The sequence below is a fragment of the Eumetopias jubatus genome, unplaced genomic scaffold, assembly GCF_037043125.1.
Source record: "Eumetopias jubatus isolate StellerSeaLion01/CBP00866 unplaced genomic scaffold, mEumJub1_p1.0 scaffold_13, whole genome shotgun sequence".
Taxonomy (NCBI): domain Eukaryota; kingdom Metazoa; phylum Chordata; class Mammalia; order Carnivora; family Otariidae; genus Eumetopias; species Eumetopias jubatus.
Genome location: NW_028274819.1, coordinates 4,393,155 through 4,417,338, shown reverse-complemented (window position 1 = coordinate 4,417,338; position 24,184 = coordinate 4,393,155). Strand labels below are relative to the sequence as shown.

The 24,184-nt window shown below is 55.4% G+C and overlaps 3 protein-coding genes across 3 annotated transcripts in view; 1 reads left to right on the top strand and 2 right to left on the bottom strand.

Annotated features, from left to right (window-relative positions):
* The window catches only part of IGHMBP2 (immunoglobulin mu DNA binding protein 2), a 55,832-nt gene extending 39,314 nt beyond the window's left edge, over positions 1-16,518 (top strand). Inside the window, exon 15 of the mRNA XM_028118016.2 lies at positions 14,475-16,518. Coding sequence (XP_027973817.1) covers positions 14,475-14,495 — 21 coding nt within the window. The 3' untranslated portion in view covers positions 14,496-16,518. The remainder of the gene's footprint in view (positions 1-14,474) is intronic.
* Positions 3,324-4,268, bottom strand: MRGPRD (MAS related GPR family member D). The gene has a single exon (XM_028118017.2). The coding sequence runs from the start codon at positions 4,266-4,268 to the stop codon at positions 3,324-3,326; it is 945 nt and encodes a 314-aa protein (XP_027973818.2).
* Positions 16,519-19,040: 2,522 nt separating the features above from the next.
* On the bottom strand, positions 19,041-23,420 carry MRGPRF (MAS related GPR family member F). The gene is made up of 3 exons (XM_088017985.1): positions 23,212-23,420; positions 22,879-22,981; positions 19,041-20,126 (listed from the first exon to the last, which is right to left on the bottom strand). The coding sequence occupies exons 1-3, from the start codon at positions 23,418-23,420 to the stop codon at positions 19,041-19,043; spliced, it is 1,398 nt and encodes a 465-aa protein (XP_087874111.1).
* Between the last annotated feature and the right edge of the window lie 764 nt (positions 23,421-24,184).

The window sequence follows — 24,184 nt, the reverse complement described above, 5'->3', positions numbered from 1 at the left end:
CTTTCTCCATTTTGTTTTGGCATCTTGTCTTTCATGTTTAAACTTTCTCTGGCAATCTTCGACTCTATTTTTATTTAAGAGTGCAGTAGTAAGAGCTGATGGAAAACTCCGTGGGTGGGGGGCAGGGTGAGTTGATTACTGGTTTCACTATCAGTTTATAGAGAAGGGACCATTGGTTTCTATGAGAAAACACTACACACAGTCTGTAGGTCTTATCTCTTGGGTAGGCCATTTTGCAGTATGTTGGACAGAATAATTGTCCCCCAAGGATGTTTGTGTCCTCATCTCCAAGGCCTATGTGTATGTGAGTGACCTTAATGGTGAAAGGAACTTTGCAGATATAATTAAGTATCTTAAGAAAGGGAGATTATTCAACTCAACCCAATTCTCAATTATTTACAAGTGATAGATCTAACAGATCTAACTCCTTTCTTATCTGAAAGGTTGAAAAGGAAAGGTTGAAAATCAAAGAAGGAAAGAAGATGCAACTGCCAACCAAAGAAAGCCAAGTTAATATCAGACCAAATAGATTGTAAGGAGTAACATGACTATGATCAATGACAGTAACTTCATAATTTATCACCAAAGCTCCACTTCCCCGGGATGATATAACGCTCCCAAATTTGTATGCTCCTAATAACATAGTCTCAAAATAGATAAAGCAAAGTAGCAGCTCATGCATGGACTAGTATTTTCATTTTGGAAGTCATATATATATATATATATATATTTTTTTTTTTTTTTTTTTTTTTTTGACAGAATTCAGTCTTTGCCATTAGCCTTGGTGAGGCTGAAAAGAGTCAGGCCCTCCTCTCAGGGAGTTTGCCCTATAGAGGGGAGAAAAAAAAAAATCACAGATTCATGAAACAGTTGGAAACGACTGGTTTGGTGCCAGCTGTGGAGAATGTAGGTTGTATTCTGAAGACACACTCATACTCATAGATTTCTTTCCACACTGGCACAGAGCGTCCCTGAATTTCAGTCCCAATCTCAAAACAAGACATTAGAGATCTGAGTTGTCATTCTGTTCGTGCAGGGTACCCTGGGCTGTTGGAAGCAGCCCCCTGTCCTGGTCCTGGGGACCCTACTCCTCCTCATGGATGTCTATGGCAGTAGCTCTGTGGTCACACTCATGGGTCCTGTCGATCATCCTGATCAGGTGACAGGGAATTCCTCTGTCCTCCATCCAAGGACAGATTCTGTGGGGACCAAAGCCTATCAACAAGAGGGGGACGCTCTCTAAAAAAAGAACACAAAATCATAAATACAAAGTTAACTACAACGATGAATATTTATTTAGAATGGGACAAGAAATCACAGCAAATTGTAGATTTTTAGGAGCGACAAATACCACAAATAATGCAAAATACAGAAAAACATCTGCGACATTTTTTCTACCATTCTTGCTGTATACTTTTCGATAGCTTTTGCATATGTAACAGTTTTGAATATTTTCCAAAAAGAGAACCGAGAGATAATGCAATCTTTATTTAGCATGGCTGAACAAAAATTGATTTGTATTCTTAATAGTTGAAAGGTATTTCTTAGCTTCACAGAACATTCTTTTTTTTAAAGATTTTATTTATTTAAGAGAGAGCGAGAGAGAAAGAGAGCTTGCATGAGCAGAGGGGAGGGGCAGAGGCAGAGGGAGAATCAGGCTCCCCGCTGAGCAGGGAGCCTGACACTGGACTCGATCCCAGGACCCTGGGATCATGACCTGAGCTGAAGGCAGACACATCACCGACTGAGCTGCCAAGACACCCTTCGCAACCCATTCTTGGTAATGTTCGTAATGTCATACACATTTTTAGGACTGTGATCAAGTCTGGGAAGATCTCTATCCAGTTTTTCATACCTGGATAGAAAGGTTTCAGGGCATGTCCAGTTTTTTTTTTCTTTTTTTAAAGATTTTATTTAATTGACAAAGACAGAGAGTAAGTGAGCACAAGTAGGGGGAGCAGCAGGCAGAGGGAGAGGAAGAAGCAGGCCCCCCACTGAGCAGAGAGCTAGACGTGGGGCTCCATCCCAGGACCCTGGAATCATGACCTGAGCTGAAGGCAGACACTCAACTGACTGAGCCACCCAGGCGCCCCCAAGTCCAGTTTTCTTGTACAGCGATTAATCTGAAAGAGTCTTCGAATTGATGACGCTCATTAACTGTTTTGTTGCCACTGCCCTTGCTGCCATGGTGATTTACAATTCTAAGCTGATGTGAAATCAGCACAAAATGTAAATATTTCCCAGTGTGTTATGGGATGCATCCCTCTTCATTACCTGGATTATCAGAAATCCAACAGGCTCTTGATTTCTTCTATTCCACAGTGATCTCTTCCTCTTGAATTACTTTTGGTTAAATTCAGGTCTCATTTTCAAACTAATGGCTCCTTGTTCTAGGCCCAGGAGACCGTGGGAAGAAAAGAGAGGTGAGGGGAGCAAGGCATTCTGATGTGTGTCCCAAATTTTCCCTCGTTGGGCATCAGGCCTAGAGGGGAGAAGTGTTTCCATCAAGTCGAGGAAGGGGCAATCCATGGGGGTACAGACGCTTGCTCTGTCAGCCACACGGGTCTCTGGGACGAAGCTGCCTCCAGGCTGCCCCCATCTCCTGAGCACAGTCCCATCAAGGTCCGTTGTGCATCTCCAGGGAGACCAGGCAGGGGCTCTCCTGGTTCCAGGGCAGCCTCTCCGAGGAAAGCGAACAGCCCCACCATGGTTGCGAGGCATGGTGGTGCACGGCGACCTGAACGCAAAGGCCAGGGTTCAAGTGCTGGCCTGGGCCACGTGGAGAATGAGGCCGTTTCTGGCTTACCGCCAGGGAGAGTTTGGTCAGTGATGGACATGGTTGGCTGGCCGAGGACTGAGGTCCCGGAGGGGGTCAGCAGGACACCTGGTGGAAGGCAGACCAGGGGCATCCCCCTGGAGGTCAGCTGATGCCACCAGCACGTGCCCAAGGAGCAGCACCAGGCCACCAGGTCACAGGAACCACACCCTGCCTCCTGGACAAAGATGTCCTTGGAGGGAGAGAAGGTGCTCTCCCACTCAAAGGGAAGCAGGCTACTCACCTGCAGAGGCTGGGAAGAGAATCAGCCTTCCACAGGCCAGGCCTCAAAGGGAACCTGAGCCCTCTGACAGGCGGGAGCAGACAAATTGCATTTTGTCTTCCCATGAGTCCCATTGTGAGCGCCAGGACACACTGAGCCGTGGGGGGCTTGGCATAGAAGAAAGGCACCCCGATAGGGCAAGAGGCAAGTCTTGGGGGCTGTTAACAGCAGGCCAGACAGGCACCGGGCAGGGCGGGCATACAGATCTGAGGGGCGCCCCAGGTCTCAGGCCCACAGCTCGTTGGTGCCGGTGGAGGGTGTCTCCCTCCCCTCCCTCTCAGGCTCCTCCTTCAGCGCCCTGTGGAGCACGGCCCCCAGGGGCTCCCACAGGCCCCGGCGACCCTGGCTGCCCACCATGAAGTAGATGACGGGATTGGCACTACTGCTCAGGGCTGAGGAGAGGCACGCCACGTGGTAGAATAGAGTCTTCTGTTCCTGGGGCACGTCCAGCCAGTAGAGGAAGAACCAGCTGATGCTGAGGGGCAGGGCACAGACGAGGAACACCAGGACGGAGGCCAGGATGACCACGTACAGCCGCGTGGCCCGCCACCGCCACTGCCGTGAGCTCTTGCGCACCCGCACGAAGAGCGTCACGCTGGACAGGGTCATCACTGGGGTGAAGATCCCCATAATGAGGAAGCTGAAGGCGGAGTCCACTGTGAAACACTGCTTTTGCATGCCGTACCAGGACTCGCTGCAGAAGAGTGAGGCCATCACGTTCATCAGGAGGGACAGAGCCCAGAGCAGGGCACACACCACGGCTGACAGGTACTGGGGCTGATGACACTTGTACCAGACGGGAAAGAGGACAGACAGGCAGCGCTGCATGCTGATGGCCGTCAGCAGGCTCAGGCTGGCGGTGTAGGCGAAGAACTTCACTCTAGTAATCACCTCGTAGGCCAGCACAGGGGTTTCTAGATAGAGTGTGATGGGCGTGCAGAGGAGGAAGAGGAAGTCAGCCACGGCCAGGTGGAGGACGTACATGCAGGAGGGGGTCCTCGGACCCCGGCAGCTCAGCAGCCAGACCACCAGGCCATTGCCCATCATGCCGCACGCACAGATGAACGTGGCCAGGGAGCTCAGCACCTCTGGAGTTGTGTCCAGTGTGTCTACCTGGGGGTTGTCTTCGGAGATTTTACTCATCCAGCTGTGGTACACAGTCTCGTTCATCCTGTGGAAGGAAGACGGACCAGCGTGAGGTTCTGTGTTACTGGGGCCCCAAGGGACTTCTGGGGGCCCCACACCCCAACTTGTCCTGCTTCGGGGCTCTCACCAGTGTTGTTCTGTTTGCAAGAAACATGGCCAGGAGACTTGACCCATTCCCCCCTCCTCTGGCTCCCACTCCGCTGACTCTGCCACCACCACCGTGACATACCTGAAGTTGCTCTAGACACTCTTTGTCAAGGTAAGAGTTTCTCTTGTGTTTTGAGTTTATTTTTTTCAATCATGAAGAAGTATTGACTTTTATCAAAGGCTTTCCCTAAGTCTATTCATTGCATCAATTTCCCTGATACTGCTCAAATCCTGTGAATTAATTTTTTTAAAATGGCACCGTGGGTGCAAATACGTTTAACTCCACCCCTCACTTTGCAGCCCACAATGAACATCAGGTCATTTAAAACCAGATTAAACACATGTGTGTGTTTCCATCTTCATCCCCATCCCGGCCCCGCCGCCATCTGTCTAACCTAACGTAGATCCTTGGGCATCTCGCTGTCTCTCCAAACAGGTGGATGCCCAGAAGTGTTTTTAATTTACACAAATGTTGTGATTTAGAATTTATGCTGTTTTTCTTCACTCAGCAGTATGGTATTTTTTTAAAAGGCTATTTGCAGGTGGTTGTACGGAAAAGTAATTTGTTGGTTTCAATCTTACAGTGTACCATATCTGTTTCTTCATTCCCAGGATCATAGAAATGCTGTGTCAGATACCTCATGCCTGTCCCCATTGGACTTGGCTGAGGATTTTTCTGGGCTGTTCCAGGAGTGGGATTGCTGGGTCATAGGACATGTGCATGCTTAGCTCCACTAACCCTCATCTGCTTCCCTCCCTGGATGGCTGCGTCAGGCCTCACTTCTCAGTAGTCCACAGAAGATTTTTTTTTTTCAGACCTCTAAAGTAGACACAATGGCAAGACAGATTTATATCTTACAAGATGAGAGCTAAAGCAAGCTATAGACGCTGGTGGTATACCTCCTGCAGATCCGTTATAAAGGTTCCATTCATTTGGATGTCTTGAACATACTGGGACAGGAAGGGTCCTGCTTCCTCATTCCCTCACAGATAATTATTGTCATGCCCTCTCCTCACTTTTGCCAACCTGATGGTTGCAGAGTGGATTTTACTGATGTTTGAACTTGCATTTCACTGACGGCAACAAGCTTGAGAATCAGTTCATTTACCCACCCCCCCTCCCCCCCGGGGCTCCCCTTCTTGGAACACCTGCTCAAAGTGGCTGCCCCCTTTTCATGTGGGTCTCCTTTCTGCTCCTTCTTAATTTGCAGGCGTCTGAATCCTTGCTGGTTTTAGACACTGCAGGTGTCGTTCTCTGAGAGCTCTCTTCAGTATGGTAGCTTGCTGCGTTGTGAACTTGAGTGCACAGATGCGCTCAATTTTGGTATAATCAACTCCCACACATTTTCACCCCAAAATGTTATGGCTTTCAGAACATTCCACATCCCTGTGTAAAAAAGATGTCCCCTTGTATTTTCCTCTGTTCCTTTTACACTTTTTCCCATCCAGAATTTGGTCTTGAGTCCAGCTGGAACTATTTTTATGTGGGAAAGAGATAGGATCCAGCTCAAGTTTTCCTCCGTATCATGAGCCAGTTTTCCCAAAACTGTCTCGCAGACAGCCTGTCTTTTCCCTGTTGACTTATCAAGTTCCCGTTTACACATGGGACTCTTAAAACTTGCTGTCCTGCTTTCCCTGTTCCTACACACTGTTTTTATGTGCGTGTATGTTTAAAATGTGTATGTGGCTTTGTGTGAGCTCTGGGCGTTGTGCGGCTGACAGCCACTCAGTACTTGTTCTGTGCCCGTTTCACCAAGTTTCATCCTTCATGGAGACCACCCAACTCTGCCTGGCTTTCCCCACTTCTGTGCCACTATCCAGAGAGCACCTCCGGGCAGAAAGCCGGGGTGATCACAGGGCTCACCTCTTCTGTTTCCCTTCTCTTAGAGTTCATGCTTCCGGAATGCCTCTTGCCCAATATCTGAACACAATTGAGTCTTTTCTCCGGTCTTCTGGTTGTTGCCAGTGAGAGGGCTGGTCCAGTAGCAGTTCCTCCCTTGTGGCTAGAGACAGAAATGCCTCTATTGTATTTTCCTCTTGATCATTGCTCGTGTGGAGGAACACTGTTGATTCTTGTAGTTTTTATTAACCAGGCAAATGTCCTGATTTAGTGGACCACACCTATCCGTTTTTCTGTTGACTATTTTGATTTTCTAGGCTGCTCTCCTCACCCCTCTAATTTCTTTTCATGTCTTATAGCAGAGACCAGAACATCTAGTAGTCTGCTGAGCAATGGTTCGAATCAGGCATGCTTATCTTCTCCCTAATCTTAAAATTTCTCCCTCGGATGTGATGGTTACCCTGAGTTTGTGGTATTATCTTTTATCAAGGCGAGAAAGTTCCCTTCCGGGTTGTCTGGGAGTTTTTATCATAAATGATGGAATTTATCACAGTTGTTCTTCTGCATCTACTTATCACTTTCTTTTTTCCCTCCCTTTGTCTATTTACGAGGTGGATATATAGTGGTAAGTTTTCTGGTGTTTATTCATCCTTACATTTTCAGGATAGACCATTTTTTTGTTTGTTCTGGTCACTCCCCACCTCTGCCCCTCCAGGTATCCTGATTTTATTTAGAAAATTTTCAGCCATGTTCATAAGTGAAATTAGCCCATAATTTCCCCCTCTGGTACTATCCTTGTCTGTTTTTTATTTCAAAGCGGTAAGATTATACTGGTTTCATAAAATGACTTGGAGAGAATGCCTTTTTTCTCTACCCTCTGGAACAATTTGTAGCATGTAAGGATTATCTTTCTTTGAAGATTTGGCAGAAGGTAAAACCATCTGGTCTGGTAATTTTTATGTGATCGTTAGTGGACATGCATGGCCTTGTAAAAAGAAAATTACAGCTGCAATTTATTTAATGTATTGGGTTTATTCAGATTTTGAATCTCTTCTTGAGTTAGAGTAGGGAATATTATTTTTGTGGAAAATATCCATGCTTATGGTTTCACATTTATTGGTATAATACTCTAAATGCTCTACACGATATTCTCTTATAAATTTTAAATCCCTAATTCAATCTGCCATTTTAAATTTGTGTGTCCACTTCTTTTTTAAAAAATCAGTTTGCTGGAGGTTTGCTTTTTCGAGAACTGTTTTTTTTTTTTTTTTTTAATCTCTATTGTTTCTTTGCTTCCAATTTTCTTAATTGGTGCTTTTACTTCTTCTACTCTCTTTGGATTTACCTTGTGATTGTTTTTTCAGCTTCTTGTATTGAATGCTTAGGTAACTGTCAAATGTTCTTCTTTTTCTAATGGGTATTTTGGGCTGTAGTTGTACTCCTAAGTATTTCTTTAGATGTCTCATGAGTTTTGGTTTGTAGTGCTTCATTGTTCATGACTAAATATTTTAAAGTAAAAAACCACTGAAAATATTGAAAATTTAAATTTCCTTAAATTAGTTGGAAATACCTTTCATAACAGTAGAAATATTTTTATTTTTATTTTTTTTAACACTAGAAATATTTTTAACCACCACAAATAACTTTTTGTTATTTTCTCTTCAGCTTTTACTTATTTATTTTTAAAAATATTTTATTTATTTATTTGACAGAGAGAGACATAGCGAGATCAGGAACACAAGCCGGGGGAGCGGGAGAGGGAGAAGCAGGCTTCCCGCCAAGACCCTGGGATCATGACCCGAGCTGAAGGCAGACGCCCAACCGACTGAGCCAGCCAGGCGCCCCTCTTCAGCTTTTAAAAACTGTGTTAAGTGGGTACAAATCCAAGATGATCATGGTGTCCCAGTCAAGTGTACCTTTTATGTTGTGGCCCTCTTCATTTTTTTTTTCTTTTTACTGATTTATCTGAGAGAGAGAGAGAGAGAGAGAGCACAAGCCGGGGGGAGAAGGAGAGGGAGAAGAAGACTCCCCGCTGAGCAGGGAGCTGATGTGGGTCTTGATCCCAGGACCCTGGGATCATGACCTGAGCCAAAGGCAGACACTTAACTGACTGAGCCACCCAGGTGCCCTGAACCTCTTCATTTTCAGTACTTAGATTTACTAACAGGCATTTGGCACTGGCTTCTGTTGCTATTTACAGGATTTCACTGGTCCAGGAGCAGGTTTGTGATGGAGTTCATGGCTTGGAGATTTGGCATTTTGCAGGTATTTTAAAATTCAGACTCTGTACCTGTGAATGCTGCAAATCTGGGGCTTTAGTTACTGAAATCAGTACCCGACTCTGCTCACACACCCTTCCCCCACAGTCTCAGGCAGGGAGACGCTCCTAATGGCATTCTGTGCAGAAAGCTGCTTCTCTAAGCAGCAGGGACCTCCTGGGCTCTGGCCTTGTGGAGCTCCCTCTGCTCAAGCTCCAGCTCCAGGATACTTTCTAGCCCCACAGCCCTTCCTCACCCCAGCCCCACCTAAGCCCTGGCTCCTGGAGCCTGTACCCCACCTGATGTTCCCTGGGCCATCGGCATCAGCTCTAGTTGCAAATTCATTTGTAGCACCTGGAGAATTCCCTCCCCACCTTACTTGGGCCAGGGTAGGAGGGGGATTATGTTTTCTCCCGCATTTCTTTGTATCCACAGTGGGAGCATGGTACCATGACCCACACAACCTCCACAGTTGCCCTGTCCTTACAGTCAGGAGTCCCTCCCTCATGATCCGCAGAAGCTTAAGTAATGTTTATCAAACTTCTACTATGTGCCAGATACTATGTGCGTAGCGCTCTATGTATGTAACACGTGGATAGATAATAACGTATGTACCTGTGCATAATACATATCCACACGTAGTAGCACAGATGCGCCTACAGACAGTACAAATACATGCAGAAACATAGTACACACGCACACTGGCACATAGGCCATGTGCGTACCCACACATGGTATATGTACAGCAAGTTCAAGACGGACAAAGACAGTCCTCACAGAACTCAGAGTCCAGGGCAGGAAATATACAATAGACACAGTTATCTGCTACCCCCCGGGGGGTACATAACAAGGTGGGGTCCCTGTGGTGGGTGGGGCCGGAAGGTACTGAGGTCGGAGGGTGGCTGGGAGAGGCCGGGTGGAGGGGTTGCTGTGAAGGACCCACTGACATCCCTGCAGGGGGCTGGGACCCTGCTACCCTGGCCCCTCCCCAGCCAGCAGAACCCTTTACACACCATCCTCCTCAGCCACTAGTGATTGGTCCTTGGCCGGTGCTGGGCACAGCAAAGGAGAGTCCTCGCAAGCCCAAGCTAAGTAAGGGGTGAGTGGGCCGCGCTCCCAGGGGTGGAGGATGGGGGACGCACCTGCTGCTCCGGTGGGGCAGGAAGCACACGGCCGCCCTGCGGGTCGACTGCTGCCCCCCCAAGTCCAGTGCCCCACCCCACGTCTGGGTGCATGTACAGGGTTCCTCAGCACACCCTGGTGTCTCAGCAGTCACCTGATATCCTGCTGACAGGGACAGAGGGCCGACCAGGCCAGTGCTACTCTGGGCCCTGGGCCACCAGACCCTCCCGGGGATGCTGCTCTGAGGGGAGACAGTCGACAAGCAAGAATATGCAGCTTCAGGTGGTAACTCACAGAGATCCTGACAGCTGCTGGGATAGGACTATTAGTAGTCAAGCTCACAGCGGGCAGAGCAGGGAGCAGGGATAGAGCCGTGGGTAGGAGGGGTGTGTTGTACAAGGGGTGGCTCCCTAGATCCCTCCAAAGGGGCGTCTCTCAGTAGCAGAGACCCCCAAATGCACTGAGGAGGCAGCTGTGGAGTCAGGGAGTGTGGGTGACCTTCTGAAGGGGCGTGTGGGTGGGGAGGGCAGAGAAACGGGGCCAAGAGGCTGAGGACAGGAGCCACTCAGCAGAGGGAGACCTGAGGGCGCAGGTGAGTCCATGGTTGCAAGGGGGGCTCCGGGGGACAGAGGTGGTAGGGCAGGCAGGTGGCTGGGAGGTGAGCATCACCCAGGAGAGAAGCGAGACGGGGGGAACCCGCCAAGGGTGTGGGACCCCAGGCGGGAAGTCTCCTCCTTTCTGGTGAGAGAAGAAGGGGGTCAGACACTGAGATTGAGGAAAGAGAGGAGGGATTTGGGGGGTTGAAGAGAGAGGGGACCTCCTCCTGACAGCTCCCCCTCAAATGATCTACTGAAGCACCAAGCCGCAGAGCGACTCTCAGAGACGGGCCTGGAGGAGGTAATTAAAGTGAAATGAGATCACCAGGCTGAGTCTTGATCTGATAAGATTAGTGTCCTTCTTAGAACAGATACTTGGGGCCCTCCCTCCTCCCCCAGCCACCTTCCCTCTGGCGGTCTGGTCCCCGAGCTCCGCTGGTGTGTCACTCGGCCTGTGAGAGCCCCTCGGGCAGGCCTGCGTCTGACTTGAGCTGCTCCATGCCCTCCCGGCCGCTGGCCCCATGCCTACACGAAGTCAAGGCTCAGGGATGGTGATGGTTTAGAACATAGTATCTGTTGAGTGTATTCCTGTCCTCTGAAGCCTTGTTTAAATTTTTGTCTACCCCACTGAAGACTTAGGGAAAAGTTTCGTTTCCTGCTAATATTGCCCATTTCTCATTGTACTTTAAACGTTAAAAAAGTCACCTAGATGAGATAGTAAAACGGTCTTATTTTAGAAGATGGGAGGAGGCTCAAGAGGGCGTAGGTTTTGTTGTGCCTTCACCCTGCGTCTCACTGTTAACGGTGGGATTACAACCTTGAAGGGGTTTTTTTTCTGTGCATTTCCATATAATGTTTTTACAGAAATGAAAACCTATTACCTGCTGCTTTTCCCAAACGAACCGTATGTCTTCTTCAATTGTGCTCAGCTGACACCTGCATGTCCCCCCTTTGTCCTGGCCCTGGCTGTCACCACGGATGGGGTCTCCCCACGTGGCTGGCCCCCAGGGGGGTGATATGAGCCACTTTAAATACGGTTGTGAGCTTGGCTTCAGTAGTCCATTTTATTTGGACGATGCCAGCTTGGCGAAGTCGAGGCACCTGCCCCGGCCATCCAGCTTGCGCCTGGCAGATTGGGGACCCTCTCCCCAGGTAGTTGCAAGGCACCGCCTGTCACCATCATGCTCTCCTCCACCCAGAGAGTAAAAATGTGAGGCTCTCACCTGCTCCTGACACGGTGCTCAGTCCTTCTGGGAAGGGTGGCCAGGTTCTGGTGCCTGGTTCTGATGCCTGGAGGCAGGACACTTGGCCCAGGTCCCCGAGATGCTCCTGCCTGGTCCCTGCTCCCAGCTCTGCAGGGCTGCTCTGAGCTCTCCTTGGCTGCTCCCACCCTGGCCTCATAGGAGTCCGGGCCCTGGGATGCCCCAGGAACCTGCACTGGGCTCCCTCTGAGTTGTTGGAAGGGGAGCTTGAGGCATAAGTACGGGAAGGCGCCCGCCACACCCACTGGGAGGCTGCACACAAGCTGGCGGGGGGCTAATGGGTCTGGCTGGGTGAGGCCTCACAGCCTCCCCATCAAGGGTGAGAGATGCCTTTCAGGGAAATAAGAATAAGGCTGGGGGCCGTGAGGAGCCGTGAGGGTGTTCACCCCTCTCCTGTTCCTTCCCGGCAACGCCTCCCTTCCTTAAGGCCACCTGGGACAGCCAAGGAGACCGCAGAGCATTAGCAGGCCCCATCATCTTGGAGTTAATGTTGGACTGAGCAGGGAAGAGGGGCTCTTGTGGGCCGGGAGAGGCCATTGTATCCGGCCAACCCTCTGCATGGAGAGATGCCCTGGCTAATGGACCTGCCCAGGGCTCTGTATGCTGAGGGGTGGAAAGGAAGGGGCATGAACCTGGACTCCGGGACCTCATTTCAAGTCTGAGTTCTGCCGCGCATTAGCTGGGGAACTATGTGGCTAGGTGAGCCCTCTGAGCATCCAGGTCCTCACTGAAATTCATGGAATCCCTTCAGGTCTCTCTCAACAACTTGCCTTTGGCACCCAAGGGCAGGGGATCATTTTGGCCCTGACTGGTGACCTTTCCCCACAGCGGCTGCGCCCACTTTCCTGCCTGGTAAGTGAAGAAGCCCCATAAATGTGAGCCCGTCCAGGTTAGGATGGAGGCTGACCTCACACCTGTGTAGCCTGGCATGCCAGGGGCCCCGCCGGACCTGGCTGCTGCGCGGGGGCCTGCGCACATCGGCGGACTGGTGGCTGGGGCCTGGAGTTGTCCTGCTAACCCCGCTGCCCGGCCACGGAGGAGGAGGAGAGCGCAGCGTGGGAGACTTCGGGCCTCAGCTTCGGACAGAAGTGTGAGTGACGAGAGGAGAGGCGGGGGAGTCCGATGGTGAAAGTATCACAACACCCCCGTCAATCACAGGCGACTGAGAGGCTCCACTGTGCTCATGGAGGTCCCCAGGGGACACGGAACATCCCGTTTTAGAGGAGCAGCTCGGACTGTTCAGGCGCGGCGGGCCGGGCGGTGGTGGGCGTCTCGGTCCAGGAGGTAACACCTAGCCCGAGAAGGCGCCGGGACACTCACACGGGCCTCAGGCCCAGAGACACACACAAGCGACCCAGGAAGACGCGAGCTTCCGGAAGACGCGAATTCTCACGGGCCTAGAAGAGGCCTGGCAGGTACAGACGCTCACATTTCCCGACTAATTACAGCCCGACTGAGAGTCCCAGGATCCAGGGCCCAGATCCCGCTGCGCCTGCATCCGTTCCCCGCCCGGACCTCTCAGTGACAGAGCCAAGCGTGTTACAGTGTGACTTCGTGCGTGCGTGCGTGCGTGCGTGCGTGTGCGAGCGCGTGCGTGCGCGAGCGCGTGCGTGCGCGTGCGTGAGTTGGTGCGCGTGCGCGCTTCAGTGTGGGTTCTGTCGGCTGCCGCCCAGGATCCTAAGCGGAGGGGAAGCTGGCTGGTACCTGGGAGGGGCGTGGAGCAAACGCTGCCCGCACACGTCCGCTTGGCTGGGTCCTGGTGGTGACACGGGGAGGACCGTCAGGCCCCACTGGGGTGCGTCAGGAGGCACCTCGGGTCCCAAGGCGCGCGGGGGCGGGGGCCCCTCACAGGCCGCCGGACCGAGGGCTCAGCTGCCTGCGGGCTGCCGGCCAGAAGCTGCCCTCCGCGCCTTGCCCTGCGGGCATCTCTGGCTTGGGCTCTCACAGCGGGGCAGCTGGCTTCCTGAAAGCCCGCGAGGGGGACGGAGGGCTCGAAGGACGGAAGTCACAGCCTCGTGTAGCCTCATGCCTTCTGCTCCGCTCTGTTGGTTGGAAGCCCGTCCCCCGGTCCAGCCCAGCCTCGCCGTCCGGGACTAGGTCGGAGGCTGTGAGCGCCGGGAGGCGGATGACGCGGCAACATCTTGGATTGCGGCGGCCGTGCTGACGGGCGGAGCCACGGCCTCCGTGCACGGCCGGTCCTCACCGCTTCCCTTCCAGCATGGAATATGCTGTGGGCCGCGCCTGTGCGCGTGGCGTCCTTTCCTAACCCCGGATGGGATTATTAAAGAAGCACGGGCATTCCACTCTTGACAGCGGCAGCCCTCGGTCACGGGAAGCCGGCCCTGGAGGACGTATCTCTGGGTCCGTTGGACGGAGATGCGAACAGCCCACGGGCCTTGGGCTCAGGGCTGGGGAGGCGGTCCCTGGAATGGAGTTTGGATCCTCTCTCTTCTGGGGGGGGTTAGGAGAGTGCGTAGTACACGTACTCATTCACGTAGGAGCATTGAGAATCGTCCGTGGGAAAGAAGTGCGTGTGGTGGAAGTGGCTTGTGGAGCTTCCCTGGTAGGGGAATCAGTAAACTTCCTGGGACACCCACCCCGTGCCCACCCGCACCCCAGGCTGCGTCAGACTGGGCTTCTGGTACTTGTCGCCGAGAGTCCTGGCTGACCAGCTGTACACGTCTGCCCAGGAAGCAGTGTGTCCTGTGGAACCCAGAGTGGCCTAAAGCAAGAGAGGAGTGGTCGCCCCAGGCTGGCGGCAGGGCGGGGCTGGGGGGCTGGGGGGCTGGGTGCTCTGCGGCACTAGGAAATTCTTGCGGGGAGTGGGGGGGTGACGGAAACGTTCTTTGGGGGAGGATGCAAGCATTCCACATGCTGATTTGGTGAGGTCGCGAGCATACCTACCTGTGTCAGAGATCCTCGCCTACACCTGAAACCGGTTGTTTGTACTGTATGTAAATCAGACTACAATTAATCACAATTTTTTTTTTTTTTTTTTTTTTTAGAAAATCTGCCCGAGTAGGTGAGTCTTCTCCCGAATTGCCAGGAAACTTGACGCCGGCATTTCTGACTCACTGGAGCCGACTTTTCCATGAGTTTTCGTTCCGTGTACGGTGCCTTGTTGTCTCCAGCCTCCACTGGCTTCAGATACACGAGTTCTGTGCTTGCATTCGGAGTTGCCCGATTCGGGGTTTGGGGGGGTGATCTCTGCAATGTCTTCATAGCTCCCTGGTCTTGTCACCAGCGTGTTTAAGGGCACATTTCCTTGGGCTGGGCTGCTTCCGTTCTGGGGAGAGGCTGGACGGTAAATGGACCCATCCCTTCATCCCACCTTCTAGATGGATTCTGTGGCTCCTGGGAAAGACGGAGCGGTCTTGATGGAGGGTTCTAGACCAAGAAGTGCATGTGTGAAAGGATCTCAGGCTTCAGAATTCTGGCCCCAAATAGAAAACTCAATTATCTCACAACCACAGTTGGCAGGGGATTGGAGAAAGTGAGGCCGATGCCAGAGAGGCATTCTGTTTGCTCTTACTGAGCCGGGACATGAAGACAGGGAGAGGCCTCAGCTCTCAGGCTGTGTGCTGTGCTGTCTGCCTAACACGCGTCTCCTGCCCGTCCCTGCCCGCTTCAGCCGCCGGCAGCCCGAGCCTAGGCTGTCCCCTCTTTGGTCTCACGTGGGGACTGTGGGCTCCTACGAGGCCAGTCTGGGTTGTCCTTGGGCTGTGATGGGCCTGTGCTGTCTGCTCCACGTGGCATCCCTGGGGCCCCAACTGCCGGTGCTTTGCTGGTGGGAACACAAAGGCCAGCGGCCTGGGTTCCAAGGCAAGCAGGCGGCCACCAGAACGTTTGGACTGTGACTGGGGCTCCACACTGGGGGCGACCAGGCTGTCCCTGGGAGCCCAGCTGTGCAGATTAAATGAGCTTTGCAGGTGGAGCTTTTAGCCCAGGGCCCACTGCACGCAGTAGGTCCTCTGCAAATGGCACTCCGTGCCCAAATTCCCAGGGCTTGGGATTGGTTCTCTCCTCATCCCTCCTTCCTGGCCACCTGCTCCCTCTCGGCCACCTAGCCCCTGGCCTGTGCCTGACCAGGGATTTAGGACAGCTCCTGAGGCCTGTGTGGGTCTATGAGAAAACCCAGGCCCACAGCTTGTGGGTGGCAGCCCCCTTCTCCCTGAGGCTTGCTCTTGGCTTTCCACATTTGACCCTGTTTACGCCCTGCATCATCCAGGAATGTGCTTGTCCAGACAGTCATGGTGGGAGGCACAGAAAGCCGGGCCCGGCAGCCCAACCCTGGCCGCTGTGCCCTCCCTGGCCGGCATATCCGGTGGTGGTAGCAAGTTGTGCTTAGTAACAGCTGGAGCGGCAGGGAGACAAGTGTTTCTTCCTTGTGTGGCCACCTAGGAGCTTGGTAGGGATGGCGATACCCACCGCCTGAATTCGGCTGACCTGCAGTGGTCAGGGGAGGACAGCCAGACCCCTTGCTCCAGAGAGTTCCAGGGTGGATATCTGTGATGCTCAGGGCCCTCTGCTTCCTGCCTTTCCCAGACACCCAGAAAGAAGGAGGCTGGGGGTGGGCCCAGCTGAGCTGCCTTTGGTGGGGGACAGCAGAGGCACCTCTGCCTGCCCCTGCAGCCTGCTCCCTGGGCCCTTTAATAACTCAGTACCCAAGGAGGGAGGAGAAAGTGCCCTTCCCTTCTGCTCCTGCTCCTCCATTAGCACAAATAGGGTTTGGTCTGGGGTGTGGACAGGATGTGCAGGCTGTCCCCATGCGGGTGGGGACTGGATGGGGAGGAGAAGCCTTGCTCCCAAGAAAGACTGTAGGGATCCACATCTGAGAAGGGTCCAGAGGCTTGACAGGGCTGATCCTGGAGTTCACCCCCCACCCTCCCAGGCCTCCTGCCCACTAAGCATGGGCAGATGCGTGTTCATATGGGGGCCCAGCCCTTTCCTGACCTCCAGGCCCTGCAGTGAGTGAGGGCTGCCTGCCCCCTCCCCCCGCCCCGCACTGGGCTGGGGGTCTGAGCTGCTGCAGCTGGACCCAGGTAGGGAGTCCCCTTCAGGCTTCTGGGGGTGGTGGGTGGGTAGCTCCTGACAGTGGTTCAGGGCTAGAGGCCTGGGGTGGGAGCTCCTGAGGAAGAGGAACCCCCAGACACTAGGATTCACTGGGTCCCGAGGCGTAGGTTCCCCAGAGGCCCCCTTGGCTCCTTTGTCCCCCTTCAGGACTGGGAGGCATTTCTATTGCAATGGAGGCCTGCTGGTAGAAGCTTTTCCCGTGAACGGGTCAAACGGGTCCCGCCCTTCGCATGTGTCCTCAGGACCCAACCTGGTTTCTCTTGAGTCCCCAGAAGTGTCGGAGATGAGGCTTCCAGATCTGCTTTTCCGTGATTCTTGGGGGTTTGTGCTTGGGCTTGGGGGGGGGGCGGTGGGCGGGCCAGGGGGTGGGTGGAGTGTGGGAGAACGGGGAGGGTGCACCCCAGGGCTGGGAGTGGGAGAGGCAGGCGCACTGACCTCCGCCATCTGAAACTCCTCTGCCTCCAGACACCTGGGGTCCTCTCTGCAGAGCAGTGACCTTGATGGAGGAGCAGCTGGGACTGTTGAAAAGGGGAGGACAGGAGCAGAGGCCTGGGGAGGCCAGGAGGGACTAGTCCGGCCACCTGGGGGACTGGTCACCAAGAAATGCACCGGGGGGCAGCCCACACCAGGGTGGTCCTGCAGCCCTTGCTCTGGGATGACCAGGCTAAGGCAGAGCAAGTCCAGGGTCTATGGGTGGAGTGCCAGCTGCCAGGCGGGCCAGCAGGAGAGCCTGGAGGTACCGCCGCTCCCTGGATGGGCTAGCAGTTGGTTCCGTTAGCCACCTGCCCACTCCCAGCCCTCTCCCTCCCCTCTCACTGCTTTCTGCAGACAGGGGCCTGCTCCCTGCCTGGGCCACGGGTGCCTCTGCCCTGTTCTCTCCTTGGGCCCATGTAGTGAGCAGGCTCCCCCAGAGCTTCCCCGCAGCGGGGCTGGGATCCCAGGCCGGATACCTGGAGCCCAAGACGGGCCTCTTCAGGGACTGGCTGGAGGCAGGGGGGCAGTCAGGGAGCCTCTGGCCCGGCCCTAGTTGAGCTGTCTCCAGAGGGCCTCCAGCCTATTGCTGGGCAATGGGGAGGTGCCAGGCTTAGGGAAGCCAGCCCCTGCCCCTGCCTCAGAGAGGGGCATCCTGGACAGGTAGCAGTAGGAGAAGCAGCAGTCCCACCCAGGGGGCCTCTGTGTGGACACACTGTGTTCCTTACAGCAGGACCTGTATTAACCAGCATAAGGCCCGGCTCTTAGTAGGCAGGATGAAAACTGTTTCCAAGGGGAGCTGGGGGCCCTGAATGGGTGAGAAAGGGCATAGGCTTATCCAACAGGACAGCGTGGCTGACCAGAGCTCCATGAGGCGGAGGGGTGGATACCCTATGAGGAGAGGGAACACTGCAGAGGTATAGACGGACCAGCCGGGAGAGGGAGCACCCCAGAGGTGTAGATGGATCAGCCCGGATCAGCCAGGAGAGGATCACAAATGCTGGGGTACAGAACAGATTGGGTGGGTGGGGCATAGCATGGGAAGCCTGCCATCTGGGCTGCTCGTCGCTGCAGGGCGCCTCACTGTGGAGCAGGTGCAGACAGGACAGAAGGCAGGAAGCCTTGCTCAGTGCACGATATAAAACGTTTATTGATACACATTTATTGTCTTTCATAAAACTTGCATTGGCTACACGGGGCCACTGTGCTTGGAGGTGGGCTGGGGTGGCCAGGTAGAGCCATGCCCACTCTCGGGTGGGGGCTGGAGCCCAGAGACTCCTGGACAGTGGGCCAAGTTTCGAGGACCAGGCGCACAGCAGCGCGAGCACACTCTGTGCTCCGGGAGGCTGCCCAGGGGCTGGCCGGCATGGAGTCAGAGAAGAGAGTGACCCGCTCCAGCTGGCCGCGGCCCCTTCCTGTCCAGCTGCTTGCCATGACCGTAAACTCCCCCGTTAAAATCACCAAAGGATTTGGGCAGGGACGTTGGGTGCAGAAAGACGGAACAACAAGGCAGGTTAGCCAGAACCCTCTTCCAGATAGCACCGATGTGTTCAGGTTGGCTCGCCAATACTGCCTCGAGGGGGTGGAACGGAGAGAACAGGTACCCTGATGGGGGTGAAGCTGCTGCCCCAAGGGGCGGTGGTGCTGGCTGCGTCATTTTCAAGGAGGGCTGATTGAAAGGGGCAGGAGATGGACGGGGTTGGGTGATCCCTCCCTCCTCTCCTTTTGACCAGCCTGGGAGGAGGAGGAACCCCACCCCCTGGGGCCACTTCCGAACCATGGACCTCTGGCCACAGAGGAGAATGGCTGGGGGAGCCTGGCCGGGCCAGGGGGCCTGTGTGTAGGTGGCTGCTCCGTCTCCCGGCCGGCCACTCCCAGAGCCTCCAGCCCGCGGAGAAGGAGGCGTGAGGGGCGGGAAGCAGACTTTCCTCCTTGCACTTGGGCACCGGGGCAGCTGCCCAGCTCCTGTCCAGCAGCAGAGGGTCTGTGGAGGCCACGGCCCCTGCCACCCTCCAGGTGCTGGCCACTCAGGAGGCGTTCCCCGAGGGGCACTGCATCTCCATGGTGACCGTGTTGGGTGTGCCGCTCCCGGCCTCCCCCAGCTCGGCGCCGTCTCGCAGGGCCCGCTGGAAGACCACCCTGAGAGGCTCCCACAGCCGCTGTGACTTGTCCCTTCCGGCCAGGAAGTAGACGACGGGCTTGGCGCTGCTGTGGATGCAGATGCATAGGTCGGTGACGTACTCAGGGAAGGGGGCTGGGATCTGGAAGACCCAAAAGAGGAACCAGTCGATCCCTAAGTAGATGGAGGACACGAGGAAAACAGAGACCATGGCCAGGATGACGTGGTTGAGCTTGGCAGAGCGCTGGCGCCGCCGGGCCCGGCATTCCACGTGCAGGATGAGCACCAGGCAGGGCAGCACCATGAGTGGGCAGAAGATAAGGAAAAGCAGGATGCCCAGGAAGGCGTCCATGGGCCTGCAGGCCCCGCCAGAGGCCCGGTGGGCCAGGAATACACAGAAGTAGTTGTGGATGCTGGTGACCAGGAGCGACAAGGCCCAGAGCAGGGCGCACACCACGGCCGACAGGCGCTTGGGCCGACGGCGCCAGTACCAGACGGGGCAGATGACCGACAGGCAGCGCTCCGAGCTGACGGCGGGCAGGAGGCTCACGCCGGCAACAAACGTGCAGAGTCCCACGATCCTGGACACGGCGCGGACGTAGTCAGCGAATGTGCCCAGGAAGCCGCCCGTGTTCAGGATGGAGAACACAGCCTTGCTGAAGAGGTAGCCGATGTCGGCGCCGGCCAGGTGCAGGAAGTAGACAGAGAAGGGGCTCCTCTTGATGGAGAAGCCGAAAAACCAGAGGACCAGGCCGTTGCCCACCAGGCCGCACAGACAGAGGAGCAGGAAGATGTAGTTCATGACGGCGGGCGGTGGCAGCATGGTGATCTGCTCAATGGTCAGGAAGCCACGGCTGTAGAGCTCGGGGGCCTCACTCACATCGGGACACATCTGTGCAGGTGCAGAGGGGAGACACTCATGATGCGGGCTGGGCCCCACCCCCAAACCTGCACCCGTGTCCAGACTGATCACAGGCTGGTAGAGTCCCTCGCTCTGGAACAATGAACTGGCTGTAACTAGAGCAGAAGACACCCTTGCTCCCACATAGTGCCACGACTCTGTGTCCCCGAGTCTGCAGCTAGCGGCCTAGAGGAGTGACTGCGAAAACAGTCCCTGATAAAGGCCCGGGACTGCCCACCTGTCAGAACAGACTCTGGTCAAAAGGTGTCCGTGTCCTGAACGATACAGAACAACCGAGGAACCTTTCCAGATTGAAGGAGAATGGAGAGCCGTGGCCAATAAATGCGAGGCTGAATCCTAGATTTTAGAGTGGCCCTAAGGGTTGCTGTGAAGGATATTAGTGGGGTAGTGGGGGAAACGTGCATCCGGACTGGGTATCCCCGTACTGCACCAACGTTAGATTTTCTGAGTAGGAAGATGCGCTGCTGCCCTGCACTGGAAGTCCTTGTTCTTAGAGGGCCCAGGCTATTTGGGGGCAGAAGGGCTTGGTGTCTGCAGTTTACTTTCCAACGGTTCCGGGAAAGAGTCTATCATGAGACGCATAGAGAGAGCCCAGGGAGCAAAGCCTGCCAGCTCGTGAAGGACACGCACATCTGCACTGCGCTGTCCTTGTGAGGTTTCTGTGCATTTGCCATTTTTCACACCAAAACGTGAAAATATTTATTTAAAAAATAGAATAAAGTAATTGATTGGAAAAAGTGGGCCCTGGCCCTAACTGGAGTGGGAGGCTGTCCCATAGCAGGATCAGAGAGACCTGGGGACTCAGAGGCGGTCCCTTGCAGGGCCAGGGTGACCCTGAGTCTCTGGGTCATGAGGGATCTGGATGTGGCCCAGGGCCCCCCTGGGGAGGCGGAGACTCGGGGCAGCTCTGGGGAAGCACTCTGATACTTGAACAATCTATCTGGCTGACCGAGTGCACCAGGCTGAGTATCTTGCCTGTAAATTCTGGGCTGGGGATAAATGCATGAAGGTGGGCCAGGTGCAAGAAACGGGGTGGGAGGGTGCAAACTGGAGAGCACCTATCCTGAGTAAAGTGGGCAGCTGCTCTGCTTGAGCTGGTGGGTGCTGGGGGGCGGGGGGGCGGGCAGTTGAAACGGGACCGTGGGCTGAGTGGCCCGTCATCCTTTCCCCCCTCCCCAGAGAAGCCAGAACCCTAGATTGTTATGTGAACTACCCTGATCTTTAAATGTTCGCATTTAAAAAACATTGTGTGGGCCAAACATAACACATCTACGAGCTGGATTCATTCTCAGGCTGTCATTTTGACCTCCCATTCCAAGCAACAAGGCTGCCCAGAACACTGTCACTCCCCTCCCTCAGCCTGGCAGACATCACTAGTCCATCCCAGCACTCCTTCCCACAGAGCCTGAACCTGACACCCCCCCCAAGACCCCCCCCCAGCTTAAGTAAGGCTGGGTATCGATTCCCATTGCTCATGACTCTCCCCAAAAGAAAACAAACGGAAAGGTTCTTGAGGCTGGAACATTCCGCCACCTTCCAGATGGCCCCCAGCTTTGCCAGATACCCCACAATGGTGGCGGGGCGGGGGGGGCTTCTGTCAAGGGAGTCTGCAAGCAGAGACTGGAGGTATTGGCCAAACTTTGGGGATACTCTGTGAGGTCAGGGCAAGCGCATTGGGGGGGGTCCTATTCATCACCCATCATCTTCCAGGCACATTTATTGGCTTAGCATCTCTGTCTATCAACCCCCAAACCCCTTAGCTTGCTCTTTCCTCAGCCTTTCCTGTTGGTGGCTTTGACCACTCCAGGCCACGGAGCAGCGGTCCACAAGACCCAGTGCCCAGACAAGCCCACGCCAAGGGATCACTCAGAGCTCCTCACAGGCTGGAAAAAGTCTGCAATCCCCTCCTCGGAGTCAGAGCGGGAGGGCCGGGTGAGTCACGGGGCGTGTAGCTGCCGTCCCTAGCCACATACCGCCTTGTAAAATGCCTGCTCTGGAGCCTGGCCCCCCTCCCTGGGCTCTGTCTTTTCTCTGGGGATTTCTGGAGACTTCTCCCCAGCTGGTCCCATCTCTGCCTCCCGTGGTTGCTGCCCACAGTGGTCACTGAGGGAGAAGGCCAAGGGCCGCAGGCCCCGGGCAAGAGTCCAGGCTCTTTTCCCACCTCTGGGCTCATGCCAGTCTAGTTACCGTGCTGTCGTGAGCCTCAGTTTCCTCAAATGTGGATGAGGTTGTACTAGATAAACTCAAAAGGTCCTTCCAGCTTGGAGAGGGTTTTGCCCGAGATTTAGAAGGGAACTCCAGAATTTTCGAGGAGCTCAGAGAAGTAGGGAGCTGAGAAGGGCAAAAGGGGTGGGTTGGCCGGATGCCTTGTCAGGGTCTTGGCCACAGCTGGTGCCTGAACATAAACTGTGACTACACAGCACAGTGTAGTCACGGGCAGTGGGGAGGCCCAGAGGCGGCGGTGTTCCCTGGGGCCCACATCAGGGCCTCCTGGCAGGGCCTGGCCGTGGGACATAGCTGACCACCCATCTCTGCAGGGGAGAGACGGAAGGAGGCTGCTCAAGGTGCTAACAGCTCGCAGGGTGTGCACGGGGGCAGGATTCGAGGCTGATGAGGACACTGGCAATCCCGGGGGGGGGGCGCCCTGGAACCGGTGCCAGGCCGCATAGCGCAGAGGGTCTTCTGCCCACCTATGAGTCCTGAGACGGAGGATGGGCATGGGTGGCAGAGTGCAGGGGGAGGAGATGCTGGGCTGAGCCTGCCTCTCCCGCCACACCCGGCCCTGCTGTGCCCAGAGCCCCCTCTGCTGCCTGATGGCACTTGCCTTGCTCCGGCTGCCAGGATGGGCCTCCCAGGAACAGTTCCCCGCCATCTCCAGGCCTGGCGAGTCCAGATTCCTCCCGGCTCTGCTCACCGCGGGCAGGCCCCTGGCAAAGGCAGAAAGGGTCGCGTCAGGGCAGAGGGGTTCCCCACCCGCCCAGAAGGCCCCTCCACCTTCCAGATCCCTGCCCCTAGCCCCCACAGCTGTCCCCTTAGAGGAAAGGCAGGCAAGCAAGCAGCTGGCTCCCTCAGAGGCGGGGCTGTGCTTAGCGGGGCACAGGGACTGTCCTGCGGGGTCCAGACGCACTGCCCCCTCCTGGCTGGGCTCTGCATTCACCCCTTCATCACACACAGCAGCTTGGTCCGGCCCTGTGCTTGTAACCCGCTAAGGTGTCGGGTCTTACCACAACAGGTGACTGCAAGGCGGGACAGCCTGGTCACCATCGGTATCACTGACACCACATCAACCCCTGGGACAATGACTCCCAGCGAGGAGCTGGACACTGTGCCAGCCAGCCAATGGCTATTGCCCCACTTGGTCCTCATTACCGGCTATGAGGCAGGAATCATCATTCCCCTATGACGGGGGCTTCAAGGCTCAGGGAGGTGCGGCCATCTGCCCAGGGGCCCCCGCGGTAACAGCTGCGCCCACTGCCATTTGGGAGATTTGCGTATCATTGAGCCCAGAGGGGCTGCCGAGGAAGAGCAGCTGGAGAGAGCCGGCCAGGAGGGCGGTGCGGCGGCCCCGGCTCCAGGCTGGAGGATGGGCAAGCTGTACTCAGCCGGGTCAGGAGGCCTGGAAGGGGTGACGGCCCGGGGAGGGGGCATCCCTGCCTGACGGACACGGCTCCATCCTGGCCAGGCAGAGCTCATTGGTCCACGTGCCCTGGGTCCCCTTGGAATGGACTCCTGTCCCCCAATCTGAGCCCTGCCCCAGCAGGCAAGTACCTAGCCCTCCCACTGTGTGGGCGGGGAAACTGAGGCCGAGCCGCAGGCCGCTGGCCCTGCCCTCCTCCTGGAGGGAATGCTGGGCTACACGGCTGGCCTCCCCCAGAATTCCTTCCCGGCCCACCGAGGTCGTGTGTCCCTCCGCACCCCCAGCCGGGGCGGGACCGAGGCAGGCACACCCGTCATCGGGCGGGGAAGGGTGGCCAGCCGCGGCCTTGCTCCCCTCCCGGCCCATCTGCCCAGAGCGTCCTTCGGGCCCACGCTTGCGCAGTGTGGTGTGTGCGAGTGTGCGTGTGTGCCTGGCGTGTGGGTCCCAGCGCGGCATGCGGTGACAGCAGGGCAGCATTGGGCCCCAGGTGGCT